Source organism: Melanotaenia boesemani, chromosome 18, assembly GCF_017639745.1.
Source record: "Melanotaenia boesemani isolate fMelBoe1 chromosome 18, fMelBoe1.pri, whole genome shotgun sequence".
Lineage (NCBI taxonomy): Eukaryota > Metazoa > Chordata > Actinopteri > Atheriniformes > Melanotaeniidae > Melanotaenia > Melanotaenia boesemani.
The window spans coordinates 18317087-18330446 of record NC_055699.1 but is presented as its reverse complement, the minus strand read 5'-3'; the positions used below and the strand labels follow the sequence as shown (position 1 = coordinate 18330446).

The 13360-nt window shown below is 37.8% G+C and overlaps 1 protein-coding gene across 1 annotated transcript; it reads left to right on the top strand.

The window, feature by feature from the left end:
* The first annotated feature begins 4094 nt into the window (after positions 1-4094).
* On the top strand, positions 4095-12442 carry LOC121628606 (B-cell receptor CD22-like). Its single transcript, XM_041967731.1, has 8 exons — positions 4095-4270; positions 4587-4650; positions 8471-8854; positions 9003-9317; positions 9394-9654; positions 9741-9825; positions 9966-10017; positions 11303-12442. Exons 2-8 carry the CDS (start codon positions 4590-4592, stop codon positions 11549-11551), a joined length of 1407 nt encoding a protein of 468 aa, XP_041823665.1. The 5' UTR covers positions 4095-4270; positions 4587-4589; the 3' UTR covers positions 11552-12442.
* Positions 12443-13360: the final 918 nt, after the last annotated feature.

Here is a 13360-nt window from a genome sequence, read left to right as displayed (position 1 = left end):
TATAATAAATATAAGATGTGTTGTACTCATCAGAAACATTTACTAACTGAACAAAATGAATTTATTCTTATTGAGCTTTTATACTATTAATTTTATTAACCACAAGAAATTAGAGGCTTCACATTGAGAACAGTCATAAACTATACTTTGCTAACACAATTAAAACAATAACAACCATAATAATAATATCTTAAAAATATTTTGATCAAATGGCCTCTTACATTTAGATGAAGTGGGTCATCTATCTTCTATATTATCTGATAAAGTTTGATTTAGACATATGTATGGCCACTAAAGCTGTGCTTGGCTACAATAAACATTTCAGAACCTCCAAGTCAGACTAGCTGGATAAAGATCCTCCTCATCGACTGAAAAGGAGACAACTTCATCTCCACTTCTTTATCCTAAAAATCAACTTCCAGCATCAACACAGCCAAGATACTGTTGTGGAGTACTTTCTGACTCTTGGTGCCATTGTGTGGTTTATTTTGTGGAAGCAGGTGTTGTGGAGAAATAGTCTATGATGGCATTTTGTAGTTTACTTTCCTTGATAACATACTATAGTTTTGTGAAGCCATCCTCTGGTTGACGACTTCTCCTCTCTCTGTGCCGTACTGTTGTTTCCCCTTTGGTGTCTTCATAGCCGCTTCTGTGATATGATGACTTCATCATATGAAGATATTACTCGCTAGATCATGTTATTTTGTAGCAAATTACTTTAAGCTTATGATGTGACAAAAATACTTTCAGGTAAAAGAAGAGCTCCGGACATCAGCTTTATGTAAAAATGATGGTTTATTACAAAATGTGTAAGTCTCTCTTATATTGCTTTGAAACAAAGATCATTCCTCAGTCCTGAATCGGCCAATCATAGATTAGACACAAGTTTACATAGAGGATGTTCGTGTGTGCTTCTCCGTATTTCATGTTTATATCCTGTGCTGGGAACTTCTCTAAGTTGCAGAGTACATCCTTTAAGACAGACCCTTATAAGGAAACAATCTACTGTAAGTGTGTCTTACACAATGCTATGTTTAGATCCTCCTAGAAGCCTAAAAGCCTGTCCATGCATGGATTCTAATGCAAAGCAGTCTGCTTACAGCTGCAATGAAGAATAGTCCCAGTCTATGTATTTTTAAGTAATTCTAATTATCAAATGTTGAGAATAAGACACTTCAATACCAACAGCAATGATGCCTTGATGCCAACAACTACCTGCAGAGTTCTCAGTGTGTTATAGTGTTTAGCAGAAGCTGCTAATGTAACATGTAAAGAAACTGATATTTTGTCAAACAGAACAAATTTGCTGCAACTTACTTTTAGGGGTTTAACGTAGTTATCTTTACAGATTATGTAAGAGAGAGTAAAAGTGGCATCTATAGACACCCTGCTGTGAAGAGAATACATCTTGGTCTGAGCCATGTTTGTTTTTCTGAACCAAACCAAGTGAATTTAGATGATTAAACCTAACCAGGAAACTACGCAAGTATTTTAGTGAAGTTTTTTATTATTAAAACATCAGTTCTGAGGAGATTTATCAAATTTAAATAAAACAGAATGCAGTTGTTTGCAAATCTCATGAATCAATAGTGTACCTACAAGAGAACATAGAAAACATCTCAAACCAAACCTCTTTCAGTCATAAGAAGTCTCAGCCATGATGATTATTTGTTTTAATGCACCTCTGAATTCAAACCTCCTGAAAATAAGCAGAAATCTGTTCAGAGAAATGCTTGTTGTAACAGGTCAATGCAGAGATGTGAAACCTCCATTGACCATCAGTCCGAGGCACCAACAACACATCACATGGCATCAGCTGTTTGTGGTCAGCACACCGACTCATCTAAAGAAGCTGCAAGCAGTGTTCCAGTGTCCTTTCCTTCATCAGGTAGAAGTGGAATATAAAGAACATTTTGCATCTAAAAACAAATAAAGCAGCTCATTTTTTTCTTCACTTGAGCAGAAAGACCTTCTGGACCCTCAACCTTCTCTCTTAAAGCATGCGATGGTTCAGAGACTTTAACCTGTGTATAGACTGTATCCAGGTCCTGTTTGTTGTCCTGCACACATTCAGAGAACAGATCAGGTGTCTTTCTGGAGAATTTAAGATGTTAAGAGCAGTCAATTGCCTGCTCTTAACTTCTTTCATCTGCAAACAAATGTTTGGTAATATCTGGAAGTAATCAATATTTAGATTTTTAGAACAATGTGAGTAAAATATTTAAATAGTTTGTGGTTACATTGGGCAAAACTCTTAGATTATGGATGATGCTTTCTAATACTTTTAGAGTAGTAACTTTTAGGGATTGTTGAAGCCTTTTCTACAGTTTCCTCTAAGAGATGCTACTTCTTTGAGGTGCCTCTGAATTACTTTATTATTATTATTATTATTTGATGGCCCTTTTTTTTGGACATCTATATATCCATTCATAGCTTTTTCTCATTGTTCCTTTATTACATGTTGATGTTTTTCTTTTCCTGAAATATTTAAAATCAAACCTAAATTTAAAGTCTCAGCACACAAAGCTTTGCAGTCAAAATAAGTTGCAGCACTGCATCAGTGTGTAATTCTCTGCACCAGTCCTCAATATTTTCCCACCTGGAGCCGTTACACATTTGTAGTTGCTGCCTTTGTCTTCCTCCAATACAGTACTGTACTGTAAAAAAGATCATTAACAAACCAGAATTAAAATCAGGTGATATTATTTGCACAGAAATATCAGATTTCATTCTCAGAAACCAGATCATATTTCCCGTAATCATGAGCAGACAAGGCGCCAGATGTACACACTTTTCACTTGCACTTGTGGTTTTAGAGCAGGGCTGCACCGGCGTTTCAGCGGAGCGTTCCTGGTTTGTTATGCTTGAGTGCATCATGGGTAACGTAGTGTGAAGTAGATGTGCAGTCCCTAAATACAATCACTAAAAATAAAATATGACAAAGTTTCCCCACATTATCCTAAAACTAACCTCGTGCTACAAATAGTCAAATTAGCACTGACACAAGCTTCATACTAACATCAGGCTAATAGTCACACATAACATTAGTTGTTACACAGGGACAAAAATCTCAAATGTAAATACTTTTAAAGGAAAACTAAATATGAAACTACTTTAAAATTTACTTCACACGGGTGTAGTGAGACTGGTGACACATGCATGTCTGGATATTCATTTCTGTCCTTCTCCAATGACCTGTCAATCACCTGAGGTGACACCTGTAGTGTCCAAATAGATTTCAGAGGTGGAAAACTCAGTGGAACTTATACTGGTTTTTATGCTTAACGATAAAACTCACTGAATTTTTACTTGTGGTATTCTGTCTGCTCCGTGGGTCCAGAACCCCCCTCGTAACAAATACATAATAAGGTAATAGAAAAGTGAAGTTTGGGTTTAATACATACTGTACTGTGAGGTATCTGCAGCCCCAAGGGGGGGCACGAGCCAGTGTTCTCTGAAATATTAAATAAATAATGACAATTACTAGATAAAGATAAATAAAAAAATGTGGAAATAAATTCATAGATAAGAGTGAATGACAGCAAATCTTCTACTGTAAACCCTGCATCATCCCTAACACCAGGATCAGAGCGTAGAATAAACAATAACAGTATAACCAACAGGTGGGTGAATCCCATTTATTGCACCCTTAAGACTAGAAAAGAGCAAAAGTTCTGATTTCTCATGAGAATTAAAACTCTCATGGCTGCAGATAAACCTGATCAAAAATAATGAAATACAATAAAAACAAAATGTTTTCTAATTTACACACAAGAAGACAAATAAGACAGTAATAATTATATTTTTAAGATCAGGATAATGAGAAGACTGAAAATGCAAAATAAAAAGTGAACCATAAGATTTAGTATCTGCTGCACATGATAAGTTCACAACCAGGTCGTGTTAACAGAAAACCTATTTCTCCGGAAATAAGATAATATTTCAGCAATAACAAGACTGCTGGTAACCGCAGGAATTATTCAGTATAGTTGACAAATGAGAATTAGTTGTTTGAAATGTTTAGCTGTACAGCATATCCTCATAAAGTAATTGATTTCACTAAAACTATTTACAAGACGTGGGTGGGAAACTTGTGAGTTAGGATTGTGAGATTATTTAAATCTGACCGCACCTGCTTTACTCACAGGAAGTTAAGTAACATCAGCAAAACGGGGAAGTTTGGTCTGTTGCACTGAACTCAGAAAGAAATTAACCATATCTCGCTTCACAGCCTACGATTCCTACGTGATCTTTTCTTTGGACCTGTTTGGTAAGAGGCAATATTTATACCTCAAACATTGTGTTTAGTATTGATACATGATTATATTATGTTATATCCTTAGTTTTTTATGAATGGCACAGATGGGAATATAATACTCTTAACTCTTCATCAACAAAATTAAAGGGTGGTTCTGACATATTTTTAACATGACCTTAACTGGAGGATCATTTTTAAAAATTAAAAAAAAATACATTGTGTACTAGTAGAATGTGACTGAAAGTTATTTAAGGAAGAAAAGCAGCTCAGGAACTAAGATGGAAAGTAAAGTTCTTGAATAATATTATATTTTTGCTTGTAAATCCAGGTGATGGGTTTTATGGCAGCTTTACCTGCGAGTGTGGTGATACTGGGTCTCATCTTTCTTTCTGGTAAGCTGTATATACATATACCCTGCTGTTTTCAAAGTTAAGATTTAGAATTTTACAAAGTTTTCCTCACATATGTGTCTATAATTTAAAATAGTTTGTTATATTTGATCATGAAACGTTAAATGTCTTGCTATACGAAGATGTTAATGCTCTGTACATCAAAATGTAGGTTGTTGACAATCTTATCTTGGCCAAAATCAGACCTACAGGAAAGAACAGATGGGAGTTTATGTGAGAAATTTGATGCAAACTTTATTCATTTTCACATCATAGCCTCATAGCATAATTGCCAGAAGTCATCTTTTAATGTTTTTGGAAATGATGATGTAGCAGTAGTGTTGGGGAGGTAGATGTCACAATTTGTCAAGAAAAAAAACGTAGGCAGCCATGTTAGGAGGGTAATTATAAGGTTGCGCCACACAAAGGTGAATCAGACCTGCATCCAGTGTTCGCTTACATACATCAAGATGGCATTGATTTAATAGACTGACCCCTCCATGTGCATCTCACCGTGTGCTTAGGGCTGTGGGGGGGCTGACGTTTATGGATAGGAAGACACAGATTGCTGCAACCATACCAAAAAAATCTCTGCAAGCAGCCACAAGCTGCTGTAACATCCACTCTTCTTTCCACACACACAAATGAAAATCAAGAACAGGACCACGCCCTTAACTTCCAGTTAAAGACCGATCTTAAATGAGACACTTCAGCGTTCTCTTTTTATAGGTTTTTGATTTCTGAGCTTCTGACATGCTCAGTGAAGTTGTAAATATCAGAGGGCTTCTGGTATATTTTGGTGGGGGTAAACTCTATTTCTTTATTTTATTTACTTATCCATTGTTAATCAAAGTGCTTATTTTTTTGTCCATTTAGGCAAATGTTTTAAAATGTTTGAATGTTTGATAGTTTTAAGCAGGGTTGAGGTTTTTCCAATAAATCTTTACCGAAAAAAGAGGAAAGACCTATCTGTAAAGTCTAAAAGAAGTTGGATGAATTCCTTAATCAGCATGTCATTGAGCTCTGCAGAGGCCTGGTAACCCGCAGTTCATTCAGATCTGGTGTGTTGGAGAAGGGGCACATCTAAAAGTTGTAATTCTCGAGGACTGGATTCATAGAGTTACCAGGATCTTTATTAAAGGCTGATTAAGAGTTTTTATATTGTAATTTGACTTTTTGGGCCTCAGTATATAAATTATAAATGCCATATTTATGTATTTTTATGTATTTGTTGCAAAATGTTTTGCATGAAAAAGTGAGCAAAATATTTTTTACAAAAAATAAAGGTACTGTTAATTTGTTTTAATGGTAAGATAAATGTAAAACATCAGTCCTGCATTGTTTTACAGAGTTACAGAGCAAAAACTGGAAAGTTTGGCTGGTTTTGTCAAGCCCTCTAATCAAGAAATTAAAACTTCACCCATTGCTATTATTTTTATTATTATTAAGGTATAATAACAGAACTTCTGTAACATAAGCATAGAATTTACTAACATCTAATACGAATTAATCTTCAGTTTTACTTTGTGTGTGTGTTACAAATGATAAAAAAAAACAGGTAGCGGCACACAAAAACTGCAAACATAAAACACAAAATTGCCACAAACAAAAAACATTTTAATGTTTTTTAAAAAAACAAAAAATCTGCTGCATCAAATTCCCACGCCCAGTCAAATATTCATTCAGGTGGATCAACGTCTATCAGACCACAACCCACGCCATAAAAATACATTAAAAAGTCATCCAGAATATATAAAATTCAAATATTAAAACCACATTTAGCTGCTAAGGTCAACATATGCCCGAGACCCTGCCCACTCAATGAGAAACTGGCACTGCCTGGCAAAGTGCCACATTTCCCCTTTATGGGGGAACAACCCTGAGGCCAGAACCAAACCCTGTAGTGCCACCTGCTACATGCGTTACACATACACAAGATGTTAAGCTGATATAAGTGGGGGTTTTGTGGGATATGATATATACTAATATAATGTATAAAGAGGATGAAGCATATCAACCAATATAAATAAAACATCAATGTTTAAACTTTTGCATCCTAATAAGATAGAAAACTTCCACACATGACGATAACTCCCTGAGGAAGCTGCAGGTCTGTTGCAATTATGACCCCTCAATGACCCCTGTGATGGATAAAAACAAAGAATTCCCTTGCCCAAGAGCAGGTCACCGAGGCCCCCCTCTGGAACCAGGCCTGGAGGTGAGGTACGGGGACAAGCACCTGGTGGCCGGGCCTCTGCCCACAGGGCTCTGTCAGGCTCATCCTAAAAGGATTTGATTGGCCCCCCTCCTGGGGGCTGACCACCTCCAGGAGGCACCATTGGGGTTGGGTACAGTGTGAGTTGGGCAGGGGCCAAAGGCGGGGACCCTGGCAGTCTGATCCTCGGCTGAAGAAGCTAGCTCTAGGGACATGGAACGTCACCTCTCTGGCAGGGAAGGAGCCTGAGCTGACACAGCTTGGGCTCTGGAACCACTGTCCTCCAGAAGAGCTGGACCCTCTTCCATTCTGGAGTTGCTCCCAGTGAGAGGCACCGAACAGGGATGGGGTGTTAGAAAGCACTCCTTCCGGGAGACTCCCTTGTTCTGCTGGGAGACTTCAATGCTTATGTGGGCAACGACAGTGAGACAAAAAAGAACGAGATTGCGAATGCAAGCGACTGAAATGAGTTTTCTCTCCACGGTGGCCGGGCTTTCCCATTGACGTAGGGTGAGAAGCCAGGTCATCTTGAAGGGGCTCAGAGTAGAGTCACTGCTCCTCCACATTGAGAGGTGGCACAGGCATCTGGGCAGGGTGCCTCCTGGAAGCCTCCCCGGTGAGGTGTTCTGGACACACTCTACTGGGAAGAAACCATGGAGAAGACCCAGATCATGCTGGATGGACTACATCTCTCGCCTGGCTTGGAAATACCTCGGGATCCCCTCGGATGAGCAGGCGAATGTGGCTGGGGAAAGGAAAAAAGCGGTAGAAAACAGATGAATGAATGGATGGATGGATGGATGGATGGATGGATGGATGGATGGATGGATGGATGGATGAATGGATGGATGGATGGATGGATGGATATTGCAGTTATGGTGAAATTTGAAAATGACTTGTTCCCAGCCTCATGTTTTGTTTCTTTCTTTGGTGAGGGGAAAAAAATCTAGATTCTCCTGTTGAAAATAATTAATTCCTTTTGCTGTTTTTACTGTTCAGCAATGTATTGCATCATTAACTGCTTGAAAAAACATCGATACAGTTCTGTCTAATTAAGGGTCACAGGGAACCTGGAGCCTAACCCGGCATTTAGCAGATGAGAGGCAGGGTACACCCTGGACAGGTCACCAGTCCATCGCAGGGTCAACACAGAGAGTCAAACAACCATTCACACTCACTCCTAGGAAAACCAATTAACCTAACATGCATGTCTTTTGACGGTGGTAGGAAGCCATAGTACCCGGAGAGCACCCACACATACACGGGAAGAACATGAGAACAAACTTCTTACAGTAAGGCCACTGTTCGAACCTTCCCCCAGCCAAGACTTGAACCAGCAACTGCCTTGCTGTGAGGCCGTCGTGCTAACCCCCACACCACCGTGCAGCTCTTCAAAAAACAATGATGCATAATTTTTAATTAATTATCAGTCCTTATTTTGTCTAGCATGAAGTTTCAGTCAACATGTTACTTGGTGTCATCATTATTTCATGTGAGCTATCTCAGTTTAGTCATTTAAGATCGATACTTGATCCAGAGTTTATCTTTGCATCAAGGATTTCTCTTGTTCTTTTCTCATTTAACTTAATTTTGTATCTGCTTTTACAGGCACTTTGGCTGATTGTCAGTTAGGCACAGGCCTGTTCATTACCTCACCGAAAAAGATGGAAGCACTGAGTGGATCTTGTTTACATATCCCATGTAACTTTAGTGTTAAATCAGGAGCAGGATTTGACAACAAAAAAACTATCATTGGAGTTTGGATTAAAACAGATGAAAGGTTTGCCACATTTCCAGGCAATGTTGTCTTCAATAGCAGCAATCCATACAACATCTATCCAATGAATATCACTGGAAACCTGACGCAGAAAAACTGCTCCACTCTGTTTTCTAATATAAACATAAGTCATGCAGATAAATACTTCTTCAGAATTGAGAACGGAGCGTTCAGAGCAACAGCTCTTTGTAATGATAGTCAAATAAGCGTAGAAGGTAAGACAGTTTTCCATCAGTTCAATATATTGTTGGTAAAAATAACATTCAAATGTGATACATTTTCAATGTTTCAAAATCTGCATTGATAAAACATATAGTTTTTACTGTAATATCTAGTGAATTTTACTTTGTTATGAAAACCCAGATTCTCCTCAGAAACCCAGAATAGAAATCTCAGGTGATGTGAAGGACCTGAAGGAGAAGGAGTCTGTCACTATAACCTGCTCAGCTTTCACTCCCTGTCCACACTCCCCTCCTGAACTCACCTGGAATCTCCAACAAGACACTCACAGACAAACAGAGGAAAACACAGATGGAACCTTTACAACTAAAATCCAGCAGAACATCACTCTGTCAGACACACATGATGGATACAACATCACATGTTCTGCCAGATATCCTGTAGATGGAGGAAAACGTGTGAAGACATCAGAGACAGAAGAGACTCTCAGTGTTTCATGTAAGTGATCCTGTCAGCACATCATGGTTCAGCTGCTTCTGATCAATAAAGTTCATGTGAGTCACATTTTCCTCAGATGCTCCTAAAGACACCTCAGCATCCATCAGTCCATCAGGTTTGGTGTCAGCAGGTAGCTGGGTGAAGCTGAACTGCTCCAGCAGAGCCAAGCCTCCCGTCAGCAGCTTCACCTGGTTCAAGATCAGCACAGAGGGACCCGTTAATGTGTCTGAGGAACCGGTTCACAGCTTCAATGCAACGGATGGAGGAGTTTATTACTGTGTGGCTGCAAATAAACTGGGAAACCAGACGTCCCAAGAAATCCGTCTTAGTGTTACAGGTAAACATTTAACTGGACTCAAATGATTTAGAGCTGCAGTCCCAGTAATGGATGTTTTCTTTTTACCTTTTGTTTATGTTGTGGAGGTTTGTCAGATGGAAATACTGCTGTTCCCTGGGAGGCTGTTCTTGGGGGAATAATTGGGATTCTTCTCATTGTTGTGTGTGGTTGGTGAGTATGGCATGAGCAACCAACAGGACTGGTTGTAATTATAACTTCACCAACATCTAAAAGAGATTTTCTTGTTGGTTTAACTTGTGAAACAGACACTAACTTTAATTCTGGTTTGTTGTTGATCATTTTTCTCACAGTGTTTATTGGAGGAAAACAAAGGCGACAAATTCAAATGAACATCAGCTCCAGGTGGGAAAGTATTGAACTTTATTGTAGAGAATTACACTCTGAACATGATACAAGATATTTAGGCTACAAAGCTTTGGATGCAGAGACTTTCTTTGAATTTAGATTTATTTAAAACATTTCATGATAAGAAAGGATCTAATGAGAAAAACAAAGAAAAAAGCAATATATGGATTCATTTTTTTTAAGTTCTAACTGAAAAAAAAATTAATAGTATTCAATAATACTTTAAGAGCACCTTAGAGAGGCAGAGTCTCTCAGAGGAAAAGATTGGAAGAGGTTCTGCAAAAGTTTGTGTAAAAGCTACTAAAAGCACAAATCCATCCCATTGCAGGAATATTTCACCAGAAACTCTATGAAAGAATAGAAGGCTGAATCTACACCGTATAAGTTCACATCCCTTCATATGCGTTGGTGGGCGTGGTTTTCTATGCCTGTAAGGCAAGGACCCATCTGTTTGCATCTGGAGGGAGGGGCTGTGGGGTTTTTAAAATTTTCTCATGATGTAGATAACCTCTCAATGTCATGAAAAAGATAACCTGGTTTTACCCTGTAGGGGGCGTTATGAACCATTTTTACCCACAAAATCCTGTTTTTAAAAAAAACTACAAAAATACTAATTTTATGAACAGTATGTGAGTTTCATCACAATTAGGTAATATTGTGTTGTTTACAGCAGCAAAAAAAAAAAAAAAAAAAAAAACACATTTTGGGTGCATTACCCCTTTAATTAAAAATCTGAATTTTTATTGCCTCCAAACATGGGAAAGATAATTGAACTAAAATTTAACAGCTGAGAATCATGTTTGAGTTAATCAGGTTAACTTTGGTACCAGATCAATGATTTCATTAAGTAGTTAAAGAGAAAGAGGCAGAGAAGCGGTGCAGAGTTCAGCAATTTGCAAATATTAGGATTATAAGTTAAATAATGTATAAACAAACAATTTAAATGATATTTTGATGAGACTCTTTGGTGACTTACATAACATTTTTATTTAGTTGATATTTAGAGAAAAATCTAAATATCAATTACTTCCAACCCTTAATAGACTTTTTTCTTCTTCTTTATTTCAAATTAATAATTTTAAACAAAGTAAATATTTGTTAAAAAAAAAAAAAAGCTTTCAAAGTTCAAAAAGGTTTTGGAAGAAGTTGGTACTTCACACAATAAATCATAATATATAATATACATAGCTTTCAACAGATATTATTATTATCTTCATATCCTTTAATTATCTCATCTTTTATCTTTTGAACATTATGTTCATGTTATGTTCATGTTTTACAGAATGAAACAAGCAAAGAGAAGGCTGTTCAAGAACTGAGAAGGAAATCAGAACAAGGAGAAGAAGAAAACATCCATTATGGAGAGATTAAATTCTCCATGCGAACACCGGATCCGTCCTCTGCATTGGTGCAAGACAGAAAAGACCTGGAAACGGTGTATGCACAGGTTAAAGCATCTGGGCCGCCAACCAGTTTAAGAGAAATGGTCAATGATCCAGAAGGTCTTTATGCTCAAGTGAAGAAAAATTAGCTTTTGTTTTGCTTGTTTTGGATTCAAAATAAACATGTTCAATATTTCACTTCTACCAAAGTCTTATTGGACATAAAGGACACTGGGACGCTGTTTAGTTCCTCAAAAGGAAACTTTTAACCTCCAACCTTGCAGCTTTTTTGATGTGTGTGCTGACCACACACATCTGCTGTCATGTGATTTTGTTGTGTGGATGTAACGAAGCTGAGGTTCGTTACGTTACCTGGGACTTGTAAATATTGTATAGCACACTATTTGGTTTTCATATACAATTTCATTAATTGACAGTTTGGTACTTAAAGAATTACAATTATGCACAAAGGTTGAACTGTTTATTTAATACTGATGTGGTTTGTTTTACAGATACCTGCAAAGACAGCCGTTAACAGTGATAGGCAGAACATTGGGTGTAAATTTGAAGTCCATAGGTAATTTAATGGAGCTTTACTTACCTGGCACATGGCCTCTCCAGGGTGACCGGGCAAATGGGTTTCAGGTGGCCTGGATTTCTTTTAATGATTTGGGAGAGACCATGTGGCAGGAAGATTTTTGGAGTTATTTGTATATTGGGTTTTTGGTTTAACTTTATGGTTGTCATATTAAGTATATAGTCTGTAAATATTTTTAGCTTTTGTAAAATTAATTTTAATAGAGAAATGTGTTTAATTGAGAAGGCACCTGTTGGGGGAATGGTACAGCCCAATCAGCAGCAGAGAATAAATGAGGAGGATTTGCTCATTTGAGGTGTGGCTGCTGATGGCGACTGGACTACCCTGTTCTGTTGAACCGATGATTGGTAAATAAAAACCTTTTTTGGATTGGATTCTGCGGTCCTCGCCTCACTGTTTTCCAGCCGCTCTTAGGCCAGCCAGCTCACAGTGGAGCTCACATTGATTGTAAATAGAGGTCTCACATCTAACAGGAAACCTTTCCACCTGCTACCACAAACACTTCTCTGCACACATTTTTTACTTATTTTCTACTTTGAATTTCAAATGTATTTAAATAAATGTCCTAAGAACTTCTTTTTGTTTCTTGAAACAACTCCCCTCTTTTCCAAAAGGGTTCTTCAGTTCTAAACTGACTGGTGAGGAGTACCAGGGTTATAAGCTGGAATATCTGGTTATTGGTTATTCACGCTTGAGAGTCACATGACCAACAATCCTGTGAGTTGTTTACCTGCCTGACCAACATGTGATGAGTCCTGGTCACAAGACTCCAGGTGTGAATGGTTTTGAAACTGCCTGAGAATGAGAGTCGTGGCTGCACTGAAGGTATTGAACAGATGAACTTGAGGCCACCTCCCCTGTTTAATGTTGGGTTTTTCCCATTTAACATAGATGGCTTCTTTCAGTCCTATCTCAATCCATCTGTCTTTCCTGTCCAAAAAGGGCATGTTACTGTCCTCAGTTGAGTGTCCCTTGTCTGTAAAGACACACTACTGAACTTATCTTGACCCTTGTCTTATCTCTTGTTCTGTTTCTTTCTTTTCCTCTCTTCCTCTGATAATGTCTTCTTTCATTTCTTTGCAGAATCAGCCACAATGCACATTTAAAATAGCTGGTGTGTTTATTTTATTTCTGTTGGCTAGTGTAGTGTCTGATTCTCAGCATTTCATAATTAGAATTAAATAGATTTGGATAGATTAGGATTCTATTTGGTAGCAGCTGTAAAGCAGACTGCTGTTTGCTAAGAGTAGTGAAGTTTAGATTCCATGTGTGGACAGGCTTATAAGTTCCTAGTAGTATCTAAGCATAGCATTATGTAAGACACATTTAGAATTTTCTCCATATAAGGGTCTGTCTCCAG